General features: G+C 41.2%; 3 protein-coding genes and 1 long non-coding RNA gene across 15 annotated transcripts in view; 3 read left to right on the top strand and 1 right to left on the bottom strand.

Annotated features, from left to right (window-relative positions):
- Positions 1–268: 268 nt before the first annotated feature.
- Positions 269–2,549, bottom strand: gpr27 (G protein-coupled receptor 27). Of its 2 annotated transcripts, none has more exons than XM_034585348.1 (2): positions 1,172–2,549; positions 269–1,134 (listed from the first exon to the last, which is right to left on the bottom strand). In XM_034585348.1, the coding sequence occupies exon 1, from the start codon at positions 2,340–2,342 to the stop codon at positions 1,188–1,190; it is 1,155 nt and encodes a 384-aa protein (XP_034441239.1). In that variant the 5' UTR covers positions 2,343–2,549; the 3' UTR covers positions 269–1,134; positions 1,172–1,187. The 2 variants fall into 2 exon arrangements, with proteins under 2 accessions (XP_034441239.1, XP_034441240.1); XM_034585349.1 differs by having other exon boundaries at positions 269–1,137; positions 1,175–2,549.
- Positions 2,550–4,012: 1,463 nt separating this feature from the next.
- Positions 4,013–5,255, top strand: LOC117761444. Its single transcript, XR_004613832.1, has 2 exons — positions 4,013–4,270; positions 4,435–5,255. It is a non-coding gene; the product is annotated as an uncharacterized LOC117761444 (long non-coding RNA).
- A 1,397-nt stretch (positions 5,256–6,652) lies between these two features.
- LOC117761441 (eukaryotic translation initiation factor 4E type 3-like) lies at positions 6,653–12,926 on the top strand. Of its 2 annotated transcripts, none has more exons than XM_034585354.1 (7): positions 6,653–6,985; positions 8,387–8,450; positions 9,490–9,584; positions 10,502–10,562; positions 10,646–10,712; positions 10,812–10,967; positions 12,412–12,926. In XM_034585354.1, the coding sequence occupies exons 1-7, from the start codon at positions 6,798–6,800 to the stop codon at positions 12,456–12,458; spliced, it is 678 nt and encodes a 225-aa protein (XP_034441245.1). In that variant the 5' UTR covers positions 6,653–6,797; the 3' UTR covers positions 12,459–12,926. The 2 variants fall into 2 exon arrangements, with proteins under 2 accessions (XP_034441245.1, XP_034441244.1); XM_034585353.1 differs by having other exon boundaries at positions 6,662–6,976; positions 8,379–8,450.
- Positions 12,927–20,521: 7,595 nt separating this feature from the next.
- foxp1b (forkhead box P1b) overlaps positions 20,522–24,916 on the top strand; it is a 153,289-nt gene continuing 148,894 nt past the window's right edge. For 7 of the 10 annotated variants that reach the window (XM_034585336.1, XM_034585339.1, XM_034585342.1 and 4 more), the window contains exon 1: positions 20,767–20,999. The gene's annotated coding sequence lies outside the window, so the exon portion shown is untranslated. The other 3 variants (XM_034585332.1, XM_034585338.1, XM_034585333.1) reach the window with 3 other exon arrangements.

The raw sequence follows: 24,916 nt of genomic DNA, 5'->3' as shown, positions 1-24,916 counted from the left end.
CACTAATACAAATATACCAGTGTCAGTTTTAATTTATCAGCCAATTTGTTTAAACCCCAGGTGCAACCCTCACTTTTTCACAACTCAAAACTTGTTAAATCCTTCTCAGGTGCAAGGAAGAAAAGCAGAGTAGCTACACAAGGCAGGAGGAGAAGTAAATTACACGATGATAACAGAGAGTGGAGTTTTCATATATAGACATAAAGCGTAATGCATGTAAGAGAGGAGATAAATCAAGCACAGAGCTCTTGTTCAAAACAGATGATAGAGTCCAAAACAACTCATCATCCATTTCTTTTTTATTTGCTAAGAAATACAAACGATGAAAACGTCCTTTCCAAAGCAACAGATTGTTAACATTCGTCCCAGCGTCCATAATCGTAGAAAAATGAGACCCGGAAGGTGGATCGACCCATTTCTCAACACAACTGACCCATGAGATGAATAAGACGGATAAGAAATAGCAAAATACCCTTTTTTAAAGTGAGGTTGAACAGATTTTTCAATAACACAAAGAAGTCGGAGAGATTATGAACTATACAACGTAGCTGCTTAAAAAAACATAAGGAAAAAGGGGAATGGGGCTTTACATATTTACAAAGGTGACATTGTCCTGATTAAAAATATACTGAGATCTGTGTCTGTGTGGAACTGATGTGACAAGCAACCAGGTAGGTCGCAGAAGTCAAGGACATGGACTCCAGTCAGCGGACAAAATATGTTCTGTTGTGTTTCAGTCATCAGTTCTGCAGAAGGCAAACAACCTGCAGACAAGTGTGTTGGAATATAATAAAAGAATTATACAAATAAATAGTCAAAATGACATTCAGGTACAACAGTGGATAAAAACAGGTTGATATAAGTGTATATAGCGATAAATTAGGCAACCAATAATTAGGCTTATTTGTCATGTGGGCTATATTTGGAATGAATGTCACCCACAGTCCATGCAGAGGTGTAAAATAAAATAATGAAGCCCAGTTGGTGAGAGAAACAATAATGTTTTATCAGTCAGATCATGTTTAGGCAAACATTAAGTAAGAAATGAACACCATAGCGAGCTCGTTTAAAAATGTTTGGTAAACTCTGCCACGTGTAATACATGTGGCCTCAGTTTATAGTCCCAGTCTGCATGTGCACAGCAGTGTGTACATTCTGGATCAGGGTACCGGTGTGTGTTTGGAGGTTCAGATGACACAGTATGGCTCCATGGGAGTCTGTGTTCCCAGGCAGCAGGAGAAACAGGCTCGGAGCCGCACCCGGAGCTCCTTGTTGAACAGGAAGCTGATGATGGGGTTCGCTCCCGCCTGGGCGAAGCTCATCCACACCGCGGCGGACAGGTAGAGCTGCGGCACCGGAGCCCCCCGCCCGAATATCCTCAGGTAGCAGGCGCTGATGTACGGAGCCCACAGGACGAGGAAGGTCAGCGTGATCATGTAGAACATCTTCCCGAGGCGCTTCTCCATCTTAAACTCGTCCAGCACCAGCAGCCGCCTGTTCCCGGGGTGAGACGCCTGCCGGATGCCGACCAGCGTCGGCGGAGTGGGTCCGCGGCCGAAGCCGGCGATCCAGTTGGCGGCGGCCTGCCCGGTGGCGCCGGGGCCGTGGAAGGTCCAGTTCTGGCTGATGGCCGGCACCAGCTGGGCCGGCTTCATTTTGCGGTGGTCGTACACGAAGCACAGCATCTTGATGTAAACCACCTGGGTCGTGCCCACGATGACGAGCAGCATCAGCATGAAGCCCAGCGTGTCGTTCGCCTTCACGTAGCGGTGCTCGAAGATGCACTGCTCCTCCTCACGGATGAACTTGTAGGTGCCCACGTCGAACACCGGCGGGAACGCCATGGCCACGGAGAGGGTCCACACCATGCAGATCACCGCCACGCACGTACATAGGTTCATCCGCTTGGAGTAGAAGCGGTGGTGGGCGATCGCCATGTACCGGGTGACGCTGACGCAGAAGAGCAGGAAGGCGACGTGGAAGCAGAAGAGCACCGACATGAAGGCGACGATCTTGCAGCTGAGCGCGCTGTACGGCCACACGGAGCCGCCGCTGATCGAGGCCATCACGAAGGGGAAGCACACGGCGGAGCGGAGCACGTCCGCCAGGCACAGGTCCAGGAGGAAGTAGTACGGAGCCTTGTGCAGGGAGCTGTCCTTCAGCAGCAGCAGCGACAGGGACGCGTTGCCCAGCAGGCTGATGCCCATGATCAGACCCAGGGAGGCCAGCTTGACCGCAGGGGCCGCGGACGCATAGTTCTGTAAGGACGGGCTGCTCTCCCCAAACTCACTTGTGTTTGCCATCTGTGCAGCCTGGGAGCTGGTGCGTATTCCCACATGCATTCATCCACCAGCGGTACTATCCGGCCAGGGCTGAATGGAAACACAGCACGATCCAGAGAAACCAGTCAGGAGTAAAATCCTCTCAGACGCATCGGATCACATCAGTCTCGTTGAAGTGCGCTCATCCCCCTTGAAAAGAAACAAACAAAATAAAGCATTTAATGTTTCTTCTTCCTCTTCTTCCTGTCCTTCATCTCACAAGAGTCTGAAACCATCGCGGTGTGATGCTCCTCGCTCTGCAGGACCGGAGCCGCCTGGTCCAGGTTCACGCACCATCTCTGGAGCAGCACACATGAAAACACATCTCACTTTGCACCGATGGCGGAGCTCTGCCGTTCGTCTTGAGGAGCAGAAACGCAGACAGTGTGGTGCGGACGCATGGCGCACATTACGCGCTCGCAGCCTCGGCGACGACGGCCACGCACAGCCTCGGTTCCAGGCTGTGGAGCCCGCAGAGGCAGACGTTTGGTCGGAAGCTCGCTGAGGGTCTGTGGGGTGGATAACACATGGCACGGCAGCGTCTGCAGCCCAGGATGCGACGCACGTCCCACTGCATGTAGAGAGAGCAGGCCTGGGATCAGCCGGGGGGGGGGGAGTCTGTCTCCATGCACACATCACATGCAAATACTGAGGTCCTCTAACAGTGCACTATATTTAATGTAGGCTATAAACCAATTAGTATTATTATTGTTATTATTGTCAGGCTTTATTACAATTCGAAGATCATGATGAGAAAAAAGAGTGAAACACGTTCTTTTTCATATGTAATATTTATGTTTATAGTGAAAGGTTTTTATTATTAAAATGTTATTGCCAGCCCCAGCCTTGGATAAATTAAGTTTATCTTATCTCACCTTTCCTTTCCTTTCCTTACCTTACCATATTCAAGATTCAAATATATTATGCCAAAGATGAAGTGGTGCTTTGTGAAGATGCATACTTGAATGAATGAATGTTAATGAGGATATCTTGTTTGCTCATACTCGTGTGTGACCAAACTACTTTTCCTTCCAGGGAAAGGCTCTCCCACCCATGACCTGACTATTACCTTTGACAACTCTGTGGTAGCCCCCACCCAGACTGCTAGGAACCTGGATGTGACACTCGACAGTCAACTCTCCCTAACTGCCAACATTACTGCAACAACCTGCTTGTGTAGATACATGCTGCACAACATCAGGAGAATACATCCTCTTCTCACTCAGGAGGCGGCGCAAGTTCTGGTCCAGGCTCTGGTCATCTCATGCCTAGACTATTGCAACTCCCTCCTGACTGGTCTACCTGCTATTCAGTACTTAAATTCACTCACACTACTCCATTCCTCTGCTCCCTTCACTGGCTACCAGTGGCTGCCCGCATCCCTTTCAAAACACTAGTAATTGCGTACCGTGCTGCGAACGGATTGGGCCCAGCCTACATCCAGGACATGGTCAAACCTTACACCCCAGCCCGTTCACTCCGCTCTGCATCTGCCAATCGGCTTGCTGCTCCCTCACTGCGAGCTAAACACTCACGACTGTTTGCTGTCCCGGCAGAAAGTCTACATCTCTTCCGACTATACCTTGAATAACAAAACAAAAAAAGTGGCACTTATATGGCACTTACATTTAGCACTTTGTAGTTTGGCTTTCTTGAAGCAAATTGTACTTTCTTGATTCTTGTTCTGGGTTTGTACTCTCATGGTTGAATGCACTTATTGTAAGTCGCTTTGGATAAAAGCGTCAGCTAAATGAAATGTAATGTAATGACATGATTTTGTTGTTTAGATTTTACATTTTGAATTGAAACCTTGATCACACACTTTATCCATTTTGGCTCTTGGGATTGGACGATAATGCAGTGACTCTTTTTGTTGAGGCCGTTGAAAAATAAGATGACTCACTTACAGACTATAGTAAACCACTGATCGATAAAGCAATTTAAAAAACGTATTGAGTCCTCAATATGAAATGCTTTGCTATGAGTCGCTCAAACCCTATGCAGTAGTTGTTTTTTTTAACAAAAGGGGAAAATTTGATGTTTTGACGGATGTAACACGTTTACTCATCATGCAGCTCACTGATGGGAGAGAACCACAGTGTGAATGCTACAGTTGGAGCTAACTGTGGGTTCAGCTGAGGTGACAGGTTGCATAATGCAGCAGCAGTGTGTCTGCAGAGAGCAGACAGAGTGGTGTCTGAGACAGTTCAGCAGAGGTTGGTCTGGAAGTTGGTTTTACAAAGACTGTAGATGATGACCTTTACAGAAATGACAGTGGATTTGACAAGTGGCTTGAAAACAGCTGAAGAGGAGAGATTCAAAAATCATGACTTCAACACAACAACTCTGCATAAGGAACATACACTCTTAAATAATCCAGAGGATGTCATATCAATATGTTAAAGACCTCTTGCTCTCAGCAGGACTTTAAAGTACAGTTTCCATTATGTGACAAGGCTGCACTTTCTGCTGCTGCTGCGGTGGTTCACCAGCACCCCCTGGAGCCTGCTGTATGCAGCATCATGAGCACAGACAAAAACCTACAAAACTGTCTCACAGACAAATATTGGCCTTTTAGGATAATTAATACCCATATATGGACCAGAAATGACCCACTTTGTTCCATAGTTCCCATTTTACATTCAGAGTGGGGCCTGGTTTCATATATGACCCTGTGATCACTGGTCAGCTGATCCAATCAAGTCCAGAGCAATAATCAAAGATTAGCTGGAGGCTCAAGAGGTTACCACAAACAGTATAGATCCCAATAACACCAGTGGCTCATTCATATGGCTCCAACTGTCAAGTAGTTCAGCATTGATGTTAGACACATATTCTACATATTTGGGGTTTTATGGTGAGGCAGTGTTGATATTTAAGACTGGTAATGATATGTTAATATCCTCGTAGTGAAACTATGTTTTTATAAAAAAATATTATCCTCGGGGACTAGTTTTGCTGATATATATTGATTAAGTTTTTTATTTGGGACCTTTGAAACCCTTCTTGATATATTTATAATATAGAACAAATAATACACTAAGTTTCAGTCTGTACATTGCAACGCCTATTAATATTTGATATTTTCATACAGACAGATCTGCATAAGGGGGATTTCCCCACTGTCTTGCGCTTGCGAAGTAAGTATGTAACAGACAAGGGGGGCGTGAGACTGAAGATAGTGTAATAAGATGATGCCTCACTCTGGGGGAAAGAACGTGCACATTTCCAAGTCTGCATAAGGACCGGGCCACATTCATGATCAGTCCCCATTTAACATCTATAACCTGCTAGAGGCTCTGGCTCTTGACTGGTTAGGCTGCTCTCTCCTAATGGGGGCAGAAGAGACAAAAGACACAATTGTGATGGAGGTTTGACCTGGTGAGACTTCTGAAATAAAGAGATTAGAGAATAATAGTCTTTTAAGTATACTTTATTCCTTGCAAGGAAGGTCAGACGATCATACAGCATGCGAAGAGCATTCTGCAGAGGGAATGACAAAGAAACAGTTGCAGGCGTGTGCTTTTTATGCAGATGCAGTGAAGAGATGTGTGTGTGTGAAGAGTTGAACTACGTGTGTGTGTGTGTGTGTGTGAACTATGTGTGTGTGTATGTATGTAAACTGTGTGTGTGAACTGAGTGAAAAGTAAAACCCCAGGAGATAAGATACAGACACATGCTGAAGGCCTCCTGGCCAAGCCAAGACCCAGACACAGGCTGAAGGCCTCTTCGAGGTCTTGGTGGGGGAGACCAGCACAGTCTCAGATTTGTGGCCCTGATGCCATCTTGGCAGTTACACAAGCAGAGCTAATATATAGTGTTGTATAATGGTAAAATGTTCCATTACACAATCAATTCACTTGATACTTGTACTTTATACAATCTGAGTATCCTGTTCCCCCTCCTCTCCCTGTTTCTCCTGCAGATATGTATGAATGTATGTGTTTGTATGTGTGTGTATGTATGTATGTATGCATGTATGTATGTATGTATGTATGAATGTATGTGTTTGTATGTGTGTGTATGTATGTATGTATGTATGTATGTATGTATGTATGTATGTATGTATGTATGTATGTGAAGAGCAGTGCAAATGAACATCAATATAAAAGTTGCTAAAGTTTAAGAGCAAAATAACAAATATAAAACGCCACACATTATATATGGTGATTTTTCTGCCTGGTAGTTCAACATATTTATTTTTATTTACAGTTCACTGATGGTTGATGTTTCAGTCTAGTTCCTCCCCCCCGACATTCAGTCAGAGTGAGACCTCTGCTCCTCTCCCCCCTCTCTGCTCTGTGGTCTGGACCAACCGCTGCGTCTCTCCACGGCGACGCCGTGACGTCATCGGTCGGCAGGCGGAAGAGCGGTGTGTTTGTGTTTGTGTGATAAAATCCAACCGGCTGCTGAGCGTCGTCTCCAGCAGGTCGTCACCGGGACCGCGGTCACAGCCTCAGCTCGGTGCCTGGACTAATGGCGGTTCCCGGGGGGGAGACGGGTGTTGAGATGGACGGAGCGGCGCTGAGCGGACAGACGCTTTCCTCTCCCAGCGACATAGACATCGACGAGGAAGAGTTGGAGAATATCACGAAGAAACACCGAGAGGACGCTTCGCTGCCTCTGCACTCACCCTGGACCTTCTGGCTGGACAGGTACGGTCAATGTGCTCCAGCTCTGCGGGCTGTGGGAGCTCAGAGGCCGGGAGCAGCTGCAGTGGAGCGGGGGGCGTGTTAGTGAAGGCCACCGCTCACAACAGGCCTCCTGGAGCTAATGTCATGTAACTGTTTTTAACCGTTTATCACTGAGGCTGACACAGCAGAAAAGTTATTCCACTGAAGGCTGTGCGGTTATACAAGGTTATGTCATCGAGGTCACACAGAGGGAGATGTTCAGCAGGTCATCACTCAGATGTTCAAACAAGTCTCAGCAGGGGAGTTATTCCAGCTTCTGTAGAGAAAACAGCCTTTTGTCCGGGATCTGATCACAGGCATTAAAACACATCCTGGCTGTGACGCTCTGCCTCCTCTCCTCTTTTATGAGATCACGGGATCCATTGGTTTAATATGTCATCCTTCACTGTGGAGCAAAGGTTTCCAAACTCAAGAAGACAGTGAGATTTGATTTGTCATCTTTTAAAGGAGAGACACCATTATGTCAAAGTGAGGAATCCATGGACCTTAGGACCCATTAAAACACGCAATCACGTTCAAGTATCTTATTACTGGATAGTGTATGTGTAACAACTAGTTAATGCATTTTTACATTTTGTTTATTTGGGTTGTGGACATCTAGTTTGATAAAATACATTTTAAAATTACTCAGAACCACTTAGTTCAATTAATATCCAAGTCAACAGTTGCAATAATAATACAATGAATATAGGTGTATTGAACACTAGTACTGGGACATTTACAACTGGTGTTTTTCATGTACGAATTATGAGCCTTTAAAAGTGCATGTTTACAAAGCCTTTTGTTGTCAAAATGAATAAAAACTGACAGTTAAAAGTAATGACTGTGATCCACCTGCCCCTAAACAACGCTGTCCATTAACTAGAATGCTTTTATAGCTTACTGACCTTGGTTTACGTACCATATGCACCATATAATCAATATAAATGTGAAGAAAGACGTGAAGAAGTACCAGGAGGTATGATTCTTACAAAAACAAGGACCACCATACCGATATAACACCAATCAAAACACAGCCAAATGTCAGGACATTTATACAACCAATATGAAATAATAGGCTATTATAATATGTAAAATCACCAATATTAAAAACATTACTTCATACAGGGCATGGTTACACAGAGCAAACAAATCTAAGGAAGGTGGATTTGAAGGTGAGGAGAAAGTCAATGTCATAGATTGCTGGTGGGAGAGACGAGTAGAAAAACTGTTGAAATTAAAACATTTAATGGTCTGGGTATTTTAGATTTAATTTTGAATGGGTAATCAGTCATCAGTCTATGGTGTGTATATGTGTGTTAGCAGTATACCCGTGTCTTCTGTATCTCCTGTCGGCATAAACAGTCTTCTCTTGTCATTCCAGGTCATTACGGGCACGACGGCTGCACAATGTGAATCCAACCTGAAGAAGATCTACACAGTACAATCTGTTCAGGTGAGATGTGGCGTCGGCTTAAAGAGCTTCATCATCAGAAGAGCAAACAGATCAAGTGCATGACCTCGGCAAAGCGTCAGACTCGCCTGAGTGATTAATGTGAGGAGGGATAAGCACTTCTTTGTTAGTTAACAGCTACAGTCGACACAAATGGTGGAAAAGTCAACCATACATCATCAATCATGGGGACATTTGAATATAGATAGAGCCATATTACATCATTGTTTTCTAGTGACAGCTGAGTCACTGAGCTGTTTGTTACAGTGCATATATTACTGCTTATTGACACGATTGTCTGATGGCTGCAGGAAATGTTAAGAGAAAGTTCCTCTCATGTTTCATGTAGACTTTCAGTTTGCAGACTAAAGTCAACTGAGCAGAAGATGTGTCCCATCTTACTCCAAAACAAAAGTAGGGACACCATGCTATGTGCAAATAAACCAACAGATGTTTCAATAGTAGGATGAACTTTAAAACAGCATTTTGTGATGGTGTCTAGGTTTGTTTACAACACTGTCTCTGTAAACAAAGAAGTGAAACAGGCTTTGTAGTTTCACTTTGAAGAAGGAGAAACTCTTAAATGACATGTTTTGAACAGATGGTCACACTCTAACATTCAGTGCTTCAGTGATAGTGGAGTAAACAAACAATATAACAACCTGGAAAAGACACAGACTGACAGTGTGACACAATTGTGTTGATGTTTGATTTATTGTTTTTTAAGTTTTATCATTCTGCCTTTTTTTTTTATTAGTTTCTTGGCACTTCTCAATATATTGTTCATTATACAATATGGATGATTTAAATTGTATGAAGGAGGAAATATTCTAAGGCCAATATTACATTATTTTACACACATCGTTCTGAAGCAGTGTTACTTTAAAAGAGTTTGCTTTTTAAAGAGCTCTGACAAGTTGATGTTAAATTAAAAATGTGCTCTTAGTATCTTATAATCCAAAAGACAGAAAGCAATGTTTGTGTTGTGTTTAAAACAAGATACTAGATACTAAGCCTCATGTGTGTGTTCTTGTGTTTACAGTTGTTCTGGAGTGTATACAACAACATCCCTTCAGCCACAGCCTTGCCTCTGAGATGTAGCTATCACTTAATGCGCGGAGAACGGAGGCCACTGTGGTGAGATTGTTATTATTAGAATATTATATTTCTTTTCACTGGCTTGAACAGAGGGCAAATTATAAGTGTGGGGGTCAGCTGGTATGAAATAACTAGAGATAGGACTCTGTGGTCTGTGTGTGCTCCACATGCTGTTTCAGGGCAGTAATGGTTGGAAGAGGGAGCTTGTTTCTTCTATGAGTTCCTCAGGAGGTGTAAGGAGGCTCAACATGTTATCAGTTCGCCCCCAATGATGCGGTGTCAGTGTGGCTGGCAGCTCATGTTCGGTGGTGTATCAGTACGTCTGTGCCCCACCAGTGATTGCAGCATACAGAAGGTGCTATTCCATTTTGTAGAATCGTTCTGTGGTCGTTTCTTTGGCTGAGCCGACTGTAGTGCATGTGCCAATGAGGGACAAACTCACCAAGTTGCATCATGTGGTGCTTTGGTCATGTTTTTTTAGTGTCTCTCTCGCAAAACCACCACTAATGCTAATCTTGTCTGTGTCTCACCACTCCAACATTGTCTGTAGCAGGAGACCATGATAATTCTTGACATTTCTGAGTATCACAAAGTCCAAGAAAAATCGCCTACTTGATACATCAGAAACTTGGGCTCAGTTAATGTATTACACTTCTGGAATCTGTATCCTGGACCACAGGTCATCCAGTCCCATGAATTATGTCCATAATGATTTTGGTCTTTTTCGTTGCTGAGGAACAACAGCAGAGTCTGATAATTTGTGGCTGACTCTGAGCTTTTTTCTACTCATTTTAGCTGCATTGCCTTTCCTAGCATTTTGGAATTGGGCATGTTTAGCAGAGTGATGATTTGATTAAGTTAGATTTATTTTGTCTGTTAATTGAAGTAAGATCTCTAATGTAAAACTGATCCATCTGCACAGTTTCTAGTGTTTCTTTCTTCTTTTCTTCTACCAGGGAAGAAGAAAGCAATGCAAAAGGAGGAGTTTGGAAGATGAAAATACCAAAAGAAAGCACTGTAGGTGTCGTGCTTTGTTTAGCAAATTTTCACATAAAAACATAAAATGATATTTTTTCATCTTGTCTTTCTTCTTGTTTCAGTCGGCAGTTTGGAAAGAATTGTTACTTGCTACTATTGGGGAGCAGTTTGCAGATTACTGTGCCTCAGGTACACTCATTTGCTTTTTCTAAATATAGCCTTTGTGTTAATGTAATATTCATCTGCTGTTAACTTTGCTCCTCCTTTTGTCCTCCTCGTGTTTCACAGATGATGAGGTGGTTGGGGTCAGTGTTAGTGTGCGAGATCGGGAAGACGTGGTACAAGTCTGGAATAAAGATGCGTCTCTTGCAAACGAAGCAAATATCTTGGGAAAAGTCCGTGAACTCCTCCCGAACACATCTTTTAGGCAGGTTTTTTATAAGTGTAAGTATGCTTATCTCTTTCACTTCTATTTATTCTACATGTGGATTCAAAAACAGAAGTGAGTTTAAGCTTGGCATATGCTTTGTCAGAAGCATTGCCTGTCATGATACAAGAGGGTAGCAAAACTAGTTTCAACCAGAGCATGTAAGAATTTCCGAGCACGATTTACAGCGGGGGTGGGGAACCTCTGGGCCTGCGAGAGTATTAGATCCGGCACATGATACAATTAATTAATACAGAAAGGAAACTTGGACAAAAAGTTCTAATGAAGCAAATAATTTATTCCTGTTAGAAGAAAATAACACAAAACAAAAGGCTAACATTTCCTCAAGGGTGTGCCCTTCTGGCTGTATGTCTGTCAGGTCACTCAAGGTGGATGAAAAGCGCACGTAGCTGTTACTTGTCATGGCTTTTGGCGACTGTCAGGAAAATAAAAGTACATGTGAAATGTCGCACTTTTTTGTAAAAGAGAAGCCAGTGTGCCTAGTTTGTGGGGACGTGCTCACAGTGATGAAATAGGACAATCTCACGCCATCACAGCTGGAAACATGCAACATGCTAAGCTGGATGAGTTGTAAGGACAAATGTGTCTGGATGACAGGTATGACTTCCCAACAAGCAGCTTTCACGAGATTCTGACAGACAGTGTTACATAGGAAAGTTTTATAGTGAGCGAGCAAATAGCTAAGAAGCTAAAACGTCATTCTGTGTGGAGCCCATAATGCGATGGAGCCTTGTTGCTTCTGTGGAGCTGCTAATACTGCATTTTCCTACTCTGCAAGAAGCCTGGTATCTGAATGTGCTGGCGAGTTTGCAAAACTCCTTCAGGCATTTGGAGAGGTATCAGGACATGAACAAAAGGAACTAGGAATATTTGTTTTAATGTGGAACCAGCCTGACAACCAACAACACAAACTCGAAATACTGAGGACTTTCCCATTTTTAGGAAACGTGTACGGGAGTTTACAGTAATAAAAAGGTATGAGTGACCCAAACATCAAAAAGGTTCCCAACCCCTGATTTGAGGAGTTAAGATGGCTGTAAGCCAATCAGGTCTTACTGATGTTGAGAAAAAGGCAGCAAGGCAAATATGACAAATGTCATTACACTCCTTCATACCTGCTTCACATATCAGTCAAACAGGTTTGTCCTGTCACTGCCTCATCAATATAAAGTGCCAAAATAATACAAACTATAATATTTAACTCTGTGTACACCACAAGGAATACGGAGGATTTTCTTGAACTTTGCACCAGCCTCAGATTGTGTTTTTAACTTTCAATCCACAAATTGCATCTGGTATATTCCATTCGTAATTCTGGATATATTACTTTTCATAACACTTTCTGTGGTTCACGTAAAAAATGTGTCCTGCATGTAAAATGATCCTTATTTATGCTGAACACATCAACGGTTTCACCATGTATCACTTTGACTTTTTCAGCTCACATGGAACATCATGCCTTTGAGGGAGGACGCTCAAGACGTTAGAGTGTGACGCACTTTTTATTGTGTTTTTAAGCCTGAACTCTGTAACACTCATAAAGGCTCTGCCCACAACCTAATCTAGGATATTATTTTGCATTCAACAAGCAAATGTTATCAATATATTTTTATAACCTTTAACGACTGATGCCTTGTTTCATTTTCATTTGGGTCCTGAAGCTCTGAGCTCTTCAGACAATGTGTAAATCTCCCCCACAGTTCATTAGTACATGTTGGTTTTGACTCCCTCCTATACTGACCTGCACTGCAATGGTCCTGCTCTCTGTACAGGCCATTGACCTCACAACTAGGATCATGTATAGAGGTAACAGCTACATAACCTAGTATGTTTTTAACTGTTTTATTTAGTGCCAAAGCACTTTTTAGTGTCCCCGGCTGGAGTTTTCCACTTCTGAGGATTGCGTTTTCCCTTTATCTACGGTTATATGTCGGTGTAACATGTCAAATTATGTCAGAAAAAAAAGATGTGGCAACGGTCATTGAGTCAGTGCAGCATGTTTCTTTAAAGTAAAGAACTTTAAAAAAAAGTATGTAACACTGACCTCACATGATTGATCCTTTCTTTTCTGATAAAAATCAACTTTAACAGAGATAGTGCAAACGTGTATTTTTCACATATTTTTCCAGATCTCTTTGCAAGTCATTTTATGTGACACTTCATCACCCAGTCTGAGACACACAGTTGACACAAAGTTGACACACAGTTACTATTACTTTATTACAGCGTAGGCTCCAGTAAACTGGAGGCCTCATGTTATTGTATGTCACACCACTTTTATAGTTCAACTTTGGACTGGTTGATGAGTTGGTTATAAGGGGATGACAATTCCTTTGTAAACAGGATTTTTGTAGTGTTAAGGACAAAGTGAATAAAATGTAAATTAAAAGAAATGTTCTTATCGGTGTTTCTTCTTGCATCTTTCCATTCTGGAATGAAGGGGATGTGTTGATACCTCAGTGTATTTATTGTACAAGGCAAGACAGGAAAAATGTAAAAGTCAGGTGTGTAGCAATGGCTCTTAGGATGTAAGATGGGTTCTTATCTCCACCAAGGAGGTTGTGTTTTCATCAGCATTTGTTTGTCTGTTGGTTAGCAGCGTTTCATGAAAACTACAGTATGGTTTACCACAAAACTTGTTTGAAGGATGCTTATATGGCTCAGGAAGAACCCATTCAATTTTGGTGCAGATCAGTGCGTCAATAGATTTTGGTGTTTTCACCAGGGAATAATTAATGGATCTAAATGAAAAAAATCTGGTGTATGTAGAGGAATGATATCTGAGAGTTTGTACAATTTGTTGCATCTTGATTAAATTTAAGGGGAGTGTGGGACCTTGGTGGAGATATGAGCCCGAGATATGAGTGCCATTCTAGTTTGTTGATGGCACAACACAGCTGATTAGCTGTGTTGTCAATATCATTGGGAAGAGATGCTAATGTTTTAGCAGTGCTATTAAGTTTTCTAAAATGTCTACCAAAAAGTTAGTGTTTGGGACCACATGGCCTCTATAACTCTGGTTGAATATGCCGACATAATGTGTAGAACGTCCGGCTCCACCTTTTGGGCGCTTGTGGCTTTATATAAGGTACTCAATTTAAATCAGTTCTTGTGATATGACTCTTCATTTTATTGTTTGTTCTTTAAACAACATTAAATTAAGTAAAATAATAATTAGACAAATAAAATAAGATCCATAAAAGGAATAAAATCAAAGAACCTGCATTCTTTAATGAATTATCATGAGCAATACTTTTAATATTACATTAGTGATGTGATCTATTGTTGCAGCTTTAAAGAGGAAAACTATTTAAATTTAGTGGAGTTCAGGGTTGGCTCCTGTCAATGTTTGGCAGTTTGGCTTTCATCGGGTCACTACGGTGTCAGTGTTAGGTACAAACTTTCCCATGAATAACCTCAACAGTAGTTCTTCGTGTTTAAACTCCCTGGATGTAAATTCTCTCAGTCAGTCTAGAATAACTGCATTCCAATGTTTTCACATTATATCTGACAAAAACTAAACCAAACCAGACGTTCATCCAAACCACATAATATTAGCTGTTTTGATCTCTTAACGTGTCTGACAGGCAGATACATGATGTGAAGGTCTCCTGCGAAGAGGCCGAGGGTGAGCAATTACATGAACAGCATGCTTGGGTTTTAGAGTGCCTCTGTGTCCCCTGGGGTTATAAAACACATTCAGAAAGCTTGTCAGTAATTTAGAAAACCAGAGCAGAGTGCATCTACTTCCACTCGGCTCTAATGAGGCCTACATGCACAGCACATCTAAAAAAATCCTTCTGTCTGGCTCACATTTGGATACAAACTTGACTGTGTCCAAAGTCAAACATTTTAAGGATTCACCAGCCGGTAGCTTGTGCAGTTAAGAAACATTGCTCTAATGATCAGATGGAGGAGCTAACCCTGCAAACAGCAACGTGTGTAAAGAAAAGCTTCATTGATGTTTCGGGGAAGGGCTCCGGTTGTTCTATGATTCGTACTGACACACACACACATTGTTACGAACCTCATGTCAAAAAGCAACACATCATTTCCACTTTGGACCTCCGTTAAAGCCCAACTGTCAATGATGCTGTTCAAACTGTAATAGTTGTTATATCTATCAAGTTTGCCAGAATTCATTATCTGTGTAAGAGTCTTGTTGAGAACTGTTCCAAGTTTATCACCTGCATTGTTGTGAAATGAGGTAAGTGTTATGGTTTTACACTGCAGTACTGGTCAGAACATGATTTTATCAGTTTTCATCGTACCTGCTTGTTGTAAACACTGGCATTTAACAGCGGACTTTCATGAGTCATGTTTGTATGGGTTTGGTGCAAAACTGTAATCCAGTTAACATGGACACACAAACATTAGTTAAGTGGCTGCTGTGGATCAGGAGGTAGAGCGCGTCGTCCACTAACAAGAGGACGGGCAGTTCGATCCCAGGCTCCTTGGGCAAGATGCTGAACCCCAAATTGCTCCTGACCGCTGTGTGAATAATGTGTGATACAGAAAGTGCTGCACATAGATGCATTGTGTGAATGAGTGGATGACAAAACAAGTAGTAAGTGGTCATCATGACTAGAGAAGTACAGTAGAACACAGTATACCCTAAATGTTTATATGACACTTAAAATATACAGCTACAACATGTATTTCTAAATGATTCCATGTAGTGCATGTTATTTATTCCGAGATGCTAATGTTTTTATAAAGTCTCTGGAGATGCAGCACATATGGAACGTACCAAACAAACCAAATACAAAGAAAAACACTTCTCACTTACACATTGTCATGCATTCATATGTATGATGTTGTTTAATTTGGGCAAAAAAAACATTAAATGTTGAACTGTTGGTGCAGGATGTCCAACAATTATTTTATGTATTAAAAACGACACAACAAGGGAATTCAAATATGATGTGTTTTCAAGTATTAAACAAAAAAAATTAAGATGTAAATCTTTTACAGTTATTTATTCATGCTTGTTTAGAAAGATAAACCCTGCCATAACAATTGCTCTGGTATATTTACAAAGGCAGAATACAGCACATCATATCATAATCTCTTGTTTTTCCTCTTTCACTCCTTGAGCAGTTCTTTACTGGTCATTGTCTTTGGGGCTCCATCAGAAGTCCTCTCCCTTTCATTACACGTTGAATGCTACAGCCCCCAGCAGCGGGGGGGGGGGGGGGGGGGGGGGGGAACACCGTATGAAAGCCATCCATCCCCCTTTGGAAATCAAGAGGAGCTCCTATTCATTTGCTTAATTACCTAATTAACAGAAAGCTAATTACTTTGTTGTGTGCACGCGTGTGTGTGTGGAGAGGACCTTATGTAACTGATAGCGATCCTCAATTAATTTGCAACTACACTCCATCAAGTCAGGGCCTTAATCCAGGCGACACATCAGCGGCGTGACAGGGGAAGAGCGGATAATAAATTCACACACAGGGCTGTTGTTGGGCACCGCTGAGCTGACACATCCAGTGTTGACATGCAGATCAAGCCACTGAAGAATTAGAAAGCTTAGATGATGTGTTAGATTGCCTTCATAACGCAGTTAGTACACACGCATTTTTCTCATTAATTACAGCACACAACAATGTTTACAACACTATGAAAATAGTGTAATCCAGTGAAAGATTGGCTCAATGTACAAATCATTGAAAACTACAAATCCTGTTATAAGGATGGAAATAATATAGTTATAACATGAGAGATTTAACTTCACAAAGTCAAAAAACTATTATTTCACCACTGAGTACCACAGACATGATTAAATATTTTAATAAAATAAATTATTGTAAATAAAACGATCCTAGTGTTATGAGAAAGTTGTTTTCTCTTTAGGACATGGAAAGTTGAAAATGTCTCCCTTTCAAGAAACAAGTATGCATTGTAATTATTCAATTTTTTTTAACTTTCATTTTACAGTTATTCCAGGTCTGGTTAGGGGTTTATGTGAATACATGTGTGTTGTGTTTCCTAACTCACATGTTTACATCCAACTCTCCAGACTTACCAGTTATCACTGTTGCTCTCGCATCATTGGCCCTGAGGTCATTGAACACATCACAGTGGTGATATAGGAGATACTGATGTGTTTGCCTCCTGGCTACTTGCTACCATATATACAGGGCATCTTTACAGTGGGAATATGGTGTTACTTTTAGCTCGTCAAATTTGTACTGTGGGATTAAGGATACTTTATTTTATTAAGAAACACACACACACACACACACACACACACACACACACACACACACACACACACACACACACACACACACACACACACACATGTTGTCATGGGTCACTTTCATAAGTTTTTATTTTCTGGAGATTTAGCTAACCCTAACTTTAACCACTAATCCAATGTTTTCATCCCAAACTTGTCGTTCGGTCCTGCTTCCGATTTTGGTTAATTTCAAAGACTAAATCTTTTCTAAAGCCTTAAGGACAGGTTGTACTCAGGCTTCTCTGCATCACTTTCAATTGTTCCAAAATGCTGTTAGGATGATTACAGATGAAAGAAAATGTACCATGTCACACCAGCTCTGGCCTCAATTTATTCATTGACCTCCTGTTTGTTTTCATATTGATTATAAAATTGTATTGATGACTTTTAAGGCTTTACACAACCAAGACCCTGTGTATGTCAAGGATCCTCTCGCTCCATATGAGCCTGGGTGTCTGCAGATGAGCTGAAAAGTGGACCTCTACTACTTCTGGTATAGTCGGTCACTAAAGGTTTTCATGCTTCGGCATTTCCCAATCTGACTTTGCAGCTGAGATCAGACTTTGTACATATGTTAATGATTTTAAATCTCTTCTTAAAGTTAAAATGTTAAAATGTTCTTTTATAAAGCTTTCATTTGTGTGAAATTAATTTAATTTCATTGTCATTTTATCATTGTATTTATCCTTTTTTTTTAAATGCTACACAAATAAAGTTTATTACTATTATTTCTATCATCATTATCATTATCATTATTTTAAGTCTTCTCCAAGGTCTGTAATCTGAAATTTGTCCACAAAGATAGCCAATGACAAACACCTGCTCTCTCTGTTGCTCTCTCTCTCTCTCTCTCTCACACACACACACGTACAATATAAACATTTTAAACACCATTGATACACCTTTAACAATATGATGAATTTATAAATTTTACAATGTAACTAGTTTTACATAATGGTGGAAAATTGTTGATATATTCGAGATGTGTTTCCTCCGAAACCTTTAAAATACCTTAAAACCTGAAGTGTGTATATGTCCTTTTTTTGTATTGACAGTCTGAAGGTAACAGAAACCCGTATGTTTCTATTTCCTGTTAGGCTTTCTTCTGTGTCACTGTGAATTAAGACAAACTAAAGTGTGAAGATGATTGTTTGTCCTGTTTACTGTGAGAGTGTCGGTGTGTCCGATAAGCAGAACTCAGTTGTTCTGTTTGATAACCTGCCTGAAGCTTGATGAAGATTGTGTTTCTGTGCCCAGTGGGTAACCACACATTTTTAAGAAGAGCCACAACTCTAACTCAGGGCGTTAAAGAAAAATAGAGAACTGCAGCATGAAACAGAATATAACGACCACCACACAGTTAGTACCATAATAAGTAATAATATGGTCTTTGCAGTACACAGGAGTGATATAAAAGATCGCTGATAACCTAAACAAATGATCTGTGACAAAAAATATTTTAAAAAGAAAAACACACCCCTCAATCCACATCCACAAACTTACATGTTACAGAAGAAGTGGTTGCTCTGTGGACATTTGGTATTTTATCCTTGTTACGACACATGGTCAGAGGGTGGCACTGTCTACTAACAAACAGTCTTCCCTCGCAGGGTTCATCAGCAGCATTTCTCCCAGATGCAGCCATGATATATGTATTTACGTTCACAGTGAAATGAGCTGAGTTTCTAAGACCTTGAACAAGGACAAAAAGAAGACGGAAAAAACACTGACTTAAAATATTTTCTCTTGAGACTAAATTAATGTTGCTTTAAAACGAGTGTTAACTGGACTGTTGAACCGGCCCATGATAATTCTCCTCTTCAGGGGCAAGTGACAAGAGATTTTAATTACTGTCATAATGCCTGTGCACTTTTCCCTGTGACAGGAGGCTGTTTGGGGATCAGCAAAAACCTTCACAGCAGCAAAGAAAATGTTGAGAGAATTATTTTATAAGTATTGCTGAAATGTATGTGCAGTCATGTTGCCTTGAAGTGTTGGTCCACAGGTCAGATATAGTGTCAGCCCAGCAAACTGAAAGAACATGCTTCACTTGGTCCAATATGCTGCTATATGATTACAGATTCAAGAAAAAGTGACCGTATAAAATCAATTTTACCTGCCTGCTTTGGCTCCCTGTACAATTTTATATTGAAAATCTATATAAAAATGCATTTTACGGCTTTAAACATCCAAGCCCCTATATATATCAATGATCTTCTAACGCCCTAAGAGCCGATAGGCCATCTTAGATCAGCTGATAGTGGACTTCTGGTATTTCACAGAGCCAACTGGAGACTATAGGCTGTTGTGCTTTTTGCATTACAGGCCTCCAAACTCTGGAAAGCTGAGATTTGAACAAAGGGCAAAAAAAATAAATGAAAAAAATAAAACATTTTCTCTTAAGACTAAATTAATGTTTCTTTAAAACAAGTGTTTACTGGATTTTTGAAATGGCCCATGATAATTCTCCTCTTCAGGGGCAGGTGACATGAGATTTTAGTTACTGCCATAATGCTTACTTTTGGAATCAGCAAAAACTTTCTAACAGGAAATGAAGCTAAGATAATAAAAACCTTTGGTGAAATTTACTTGCAGTCATGTTGCGTTTAAAAATACTACAGGTCAGGTATACTGTAGTCTAGCCTGATAGCCTATTGTGCTTTTGCAAATAAAAAAAAACTTTGAAATATTTTCTTTTGAGAATTAATGTTACTTTAACTCGAGTGTGAACTGGACTGTGATAATTCTCCCTCGCTCTGTGACAGGAGGCTGTTTAGGAATCAGTCAAAGTTGACAGAAAAAAAGTGAAGCTGAGTTTCTTCATAACTTTTGCTGAAATGTATTTGCAGTCACGTTGCCATTAAAGATGCTATGAAGACTTGGGCCACAGGTGAGATAAGAGTGTAAGCACAGACAAATGAAAGAACCTGCTTCCACCATAATATCAGAGAAGTTATTAACCACCAGAGCATTTCATCTCTCTGCTGCAAAGCTTTGGACCAGTCAGGGTGAACCTTAGATTTATAAAAAATAAAAAGCCATGGATGGAATTCATGTGAAATAATAGAAGTTCATTGAGCCTCAGTTGTAATTAGTCAGCTCAGACATTTTAGCTTTTCTGACAGCCCCCTCTCTCCTGTCACACTTTCTGCTAAAACTAATGCATATCATTACACCCCCCCCCCCCCCCACCGCCACACACACACACTGAAAGGAGCCACTACTAAGTTGCACTCGTGCACCGTGATGTTCCTGCATGTGAAGGATCTGCGATGTGTGTGTTTGCACTGAACGTTGTTTACCCAGCAGGTGGATATGACGTCACGGACTTGGAACATCAAAACAACAACATCCAAATCCGCGATTCTTTCCCTTTTCCCTCCTCATCCTCTCCCTCTCTCTCCTCTTCTTCTTCTTCGTGTTAAAATCTAATAACAACATTAAAGAAAGGGAGCTCGAGCGAGACACACTGGGAGGCAGCGAGCGTCCAACTCCATTTTTTTTTTTGCTTCTTCTTCTTCTTTTTTTCCTCGACGCCCTCGGTAAGATTATTATTTGCTCCTGTCTGCGGATAGTTAAGTTAGTTAGTTAGTCCCCTCTCCGCCTCGTCCACCTCGGGCGGAGTAATCTTGTTTGTGTTTACGGTTGTGATTTGTTGTCGCACGCGTTCTCGCCGCACACAGCGGACTCGCGTGCACGGGTTCGTCCTCCGCCCGCACGAGCGAATCCGTACCTCCGCGTGCGCCTGTTCGACCTGCCGTAAAGCGCGTGGCCCCTCATTCTGGTAAGTTTCACTATTATCACACTAATGTTAACGTTAGCTTTGTTGTGTCCTGTGTAGCTGCTGCTAACACACACTCTCTCTCACACACACACACACTTAGAGTTTGTGTCCAGCTCTTCTTTGCTGCTTGTTTTCTCTCAGCGCCACAAATAAACAAGTAAACAAACACCTGTGTTGCTGTCACGTAGCGTGGACGCTAGCTTCTTCTAACCCAAGCGACCACCGGGTTGTCACAAGTGTGTAACTACAAGTGTTTTCTTTATTTCTGGTGGAAAAGTTCGGGTTTCTAACTTCACGCTGCTCACGAGACCCCCCCAGGGGAAATGCACCTCTTTCAGGAGAAGGCAGTTTCACTCTGAATGCTAAGCGCTAACTAGCTGTAGCCGTGACTAGTTACCTGTTGATGGATAACTGCGTAATAAAAGTTTGTAAAGTTAAGCTCAGTGAAAGGGAAGTTGGGAGGTTTGAGTGCCGTGATTTCTTTAGGAGCTTCTCCCCCCCCCCACGTGCTCGCTGTCCGCCACACTCCCACAGACCAGAGGGAGATTTCCACCTCCAAACATCCACCAAACTCCACTTCTTGTAACTGTAGCGTCGCTTTTTGAGCCGGTGTGTCCTGCTTCGTTCTCTCCTCCACGCCGCGGACTGTCCATCACTGTTCGCCACCGAGGCTGCCTGTGTGTGCTGTGGAGGCTGCTCTGCGATAAGGCGGATATTCACCTCAGAGTTCAACTTCTCATTTTTAACTCAAAAGAGGTGACACAAATTCTACGTTTTATTCACACCTGTGGCAACGTGGAGTCACACCTCTACATCGACGCGTTTATTTAAAACATTAGCTTTTATTAGAGCTCTAGTCAAAGTTTGACGTGAGTGCTCGTATTGAGTCAGATGGGGTGTGAGTTACAGTTTTCTTTACCGTAAATAAGCTGAATATGCAGAGGACCTCATTATCACTTTAAAGAAACAATTTATTTTTAAATTAACAAGCCGCAGTTTTTACTACAGTGCGAATGTAAAGCTAATATGTTTTCAATATTTTCATCAACTTAATGTTCTCTTAAACTGTCCAAATAATAGTTTGCTGAGTAAACAAGTATTTAGAATACTTTAAATTTATTCCACGTTTTGATTACAGCATTTTATAGCTGGTGTATTACAGAATAAATACACACCATGCAGTAACCAACATGATCATATTTTTTACTGTGGTGCTTTTACATTTATATTTAACATAAACACACGTCTCATATACTTAATCCACACTGATTTGTTTTTGATTTATAAAGTCATAATGAATATTTTCAGAATATTTTATATTAAATAACTATAATTATGTATGTTTCCTGAGAGTGAATAGCATTCAAGTAGGGATGAAATATTACCCTAATATTTTACACAGTGAGTCGGCAGCTGGCAACAGCACGACTAAAACCATCTGAAAATTTTAACAAAAGGGAAACTGCAGCTTTAACAACCATTGCTGGCAGTGCTCCCTCCTTCTTGGTCTTTGGATTAGTCATTGTCTGAAGGGGGGAAAAAAAACACTTTTTTTGTAGGAGAAGTAAAGTAAACAGCCTCCAACAAGCGAACCTTGACAACCCAGATTAAGGAAAACATTGGAGATCAAACAGTGCTGCTGCTGGGCTGTTGTCATGAGCTGCCTGAGAGAGAGCTGCAGACTATTTGAACAGGCACTGGGGTTTGTGTGCTCACTTATGCAGAAATGGACCTTCGCAAACGCTGACCCAGGTTTTAAAACGCAGGATGAACTTTCTTTGCAACTTTTTTTTTTGTTTTCCAGGCTTGCTGTTTTGATACGGCTATTACCTTCAGACATTCAGCCTTCATCTGATTCTAATGGGAACAACCTAACACCGTCCCCCCGCGTCTAGAAACGAGACTGACTGTAGTTTCTGTGCCCCATGCTGCAAGTGAATAAATTGAGTTGGCAGGGAGGAAAGTAAAAGAAACAAAAAAGAGTTTGAAATTTGAGGAAGAGCAGCTGTATACATTTTAATGACGCAAGATCCTTAACACTAACCAATCTGTGATTTTGTATTATCTGGAAAGCCCTTGTTTCTAGTTTGGCCTCTTCAGACTCGGGCTGAGGCTCTTCTTTGTAGAGCGTTGAGGTTCAACTGGTAAGAAAGTAATCAGTCACTCATGCATTCAGTGTGAGGACTCCCATCCCTGAGTGGAGCAGCCCTCTCTTTCATCTGACGGTTCAGTATTTGTGAACACACATTGAAATACCCTGTGCTGGGTACGGAGGGGCTGTAAACTGACTGTGCACCCTTGCTTGCAGCTGAATGATAAGGAGAGTTATTTTCGGTCCAGTGTGGGAATACGGTTCTGCATTTGCCGTATTTTATTTATATAAGATTTATTTACTGGCTTCACCCTTCACTTGATTTCAGATTCAAGATAACCTCGAACCAGTTGCTTGTAACAATTTTTTTCTTTTTTTGCACAAAGCAAGTCGAGTGACAGATAAATAAAGAGGATTTTCTAGCAAATGAATTTGTCATGTGATTTTTGCATGTTTGATTCACAACAGCAGAAAAGGGGAAGAAGCAGTGAATGAAAGTGATAACAAAAGGAAACGCAGAACGATATATTTTTTCCCATGGGTAAAGGTTAGTGTGTCCCAGCCCCTGTGGTGTGCCTGGGCAGACGGCTCTCCGTGCCAGGGAAGGCGATTGGTCAGTGAGGGGGGACAGCTTCAGGTGAGCTCTGTGCAGCCTCCTCAGCCTCTGTGGGGACTGCGAAAATGCTCAGGACAGCCATTAGCTCGGGCAGTCATTAATTACTGTCTTCTACTGTCGTCTGTCCTTAATAAAAAGGAGGGATGCTGACAAAAATGTCATCCGTCTGCTCGGGGAGAGAGAGGGAGCATGCAATTACAATCAATTAAGTTGAGTTACAAAACAAATTTACTGCTCATGTTGTGTTTCAGGAATACAGCTATGGAATACAAATTGTCCATTGTTGGAAAATATCAAAGTATCTGTTCTGTCAGTTAATTACTGGTGTGCTGATTTTAGATTAAAGTGGTGTTTTTTATTTTAATAAATAATCGCCGTGTTTAACACACAGTTTGGGCTGCATCACATTTTGCAACAGTCTATATCAACAGGATATCAGAAGGAAAATTTACTCAATAAATATATTTTGCTCAGTCCCTATATACAGATTAAATAAGAAAATTAGGACTCCTTGAATCTTGTATTTTAATTTAGGTAAATGTGTTCTTGTAAATACCCATCTGATATTTAAGAACACAGAAGGAAAAAAACATGATTTTACAAAAAAACTTAAAAGAGGTGTTGTTAAACTGTGGTTTGAGTTGCAACGACATTTGACATTTGTAGTTGAGAGCATAGTGAAACTCCTAAACCTATTTAGTTTTTTTTCTTGTGAACAAGATATATACTTTTTAAAACATCATTTATATGTCTTCACACATTAATAAAATAAAATATACAAGACTTCATATATTTAGAAAATTATAACATAGTTAATGAGATGAATTGTGTCTTTGGTAGACTGCAAGTGCAAGTTTTGTCTCATTTCTTCTTTCTTTTAACCCGTCCTACTTGTTAATTTGTTTTGTACTGTATAACTTAATCAGTTTATTTTTATTCAAATGATTTAACTCCATTAGAGTATGTACAAGATGCTTCTTGTAGGCCTGTAATAGAGCTTCTTTAATAGTACAACACTTGTGTGTGTTTGGGATTGATGCAGGTAAGCTTCAGGTCTTTTGGTTTAGACGTGAGGGGCTCGGCCATATGCTACAAGCTGCGCTCAGCTGCCAGACGAAACCTCAGCACCTGTTTCTATCAGCTGTCCAGTGTGTGTATCAGTCTGCGTTTGTTTACGATGCACCTTTGGATGCCTGATGGACGACACAG

This window comes from Hippoglossus hippoglossus, chromosome 5, assembly GCF_009819705.1.
Source record: "Hippoglossus hippoglossus isolate fHipHip1 chromosome 5, fHipHip1.pri, whole genome shotgun sequence".
Taxonomy (NCBI): Eukaryota; Metazoa; Chordata; class Actinopteri; order Pleuronectiformes; family Pleuronectidae; genus Hippoglossus; species Hippoglossus hippoglossus.
Note: the sequence above shows the minus strand (reverse complement) of the source record. Positions and strands in the feature narration are given on the sequence as shown.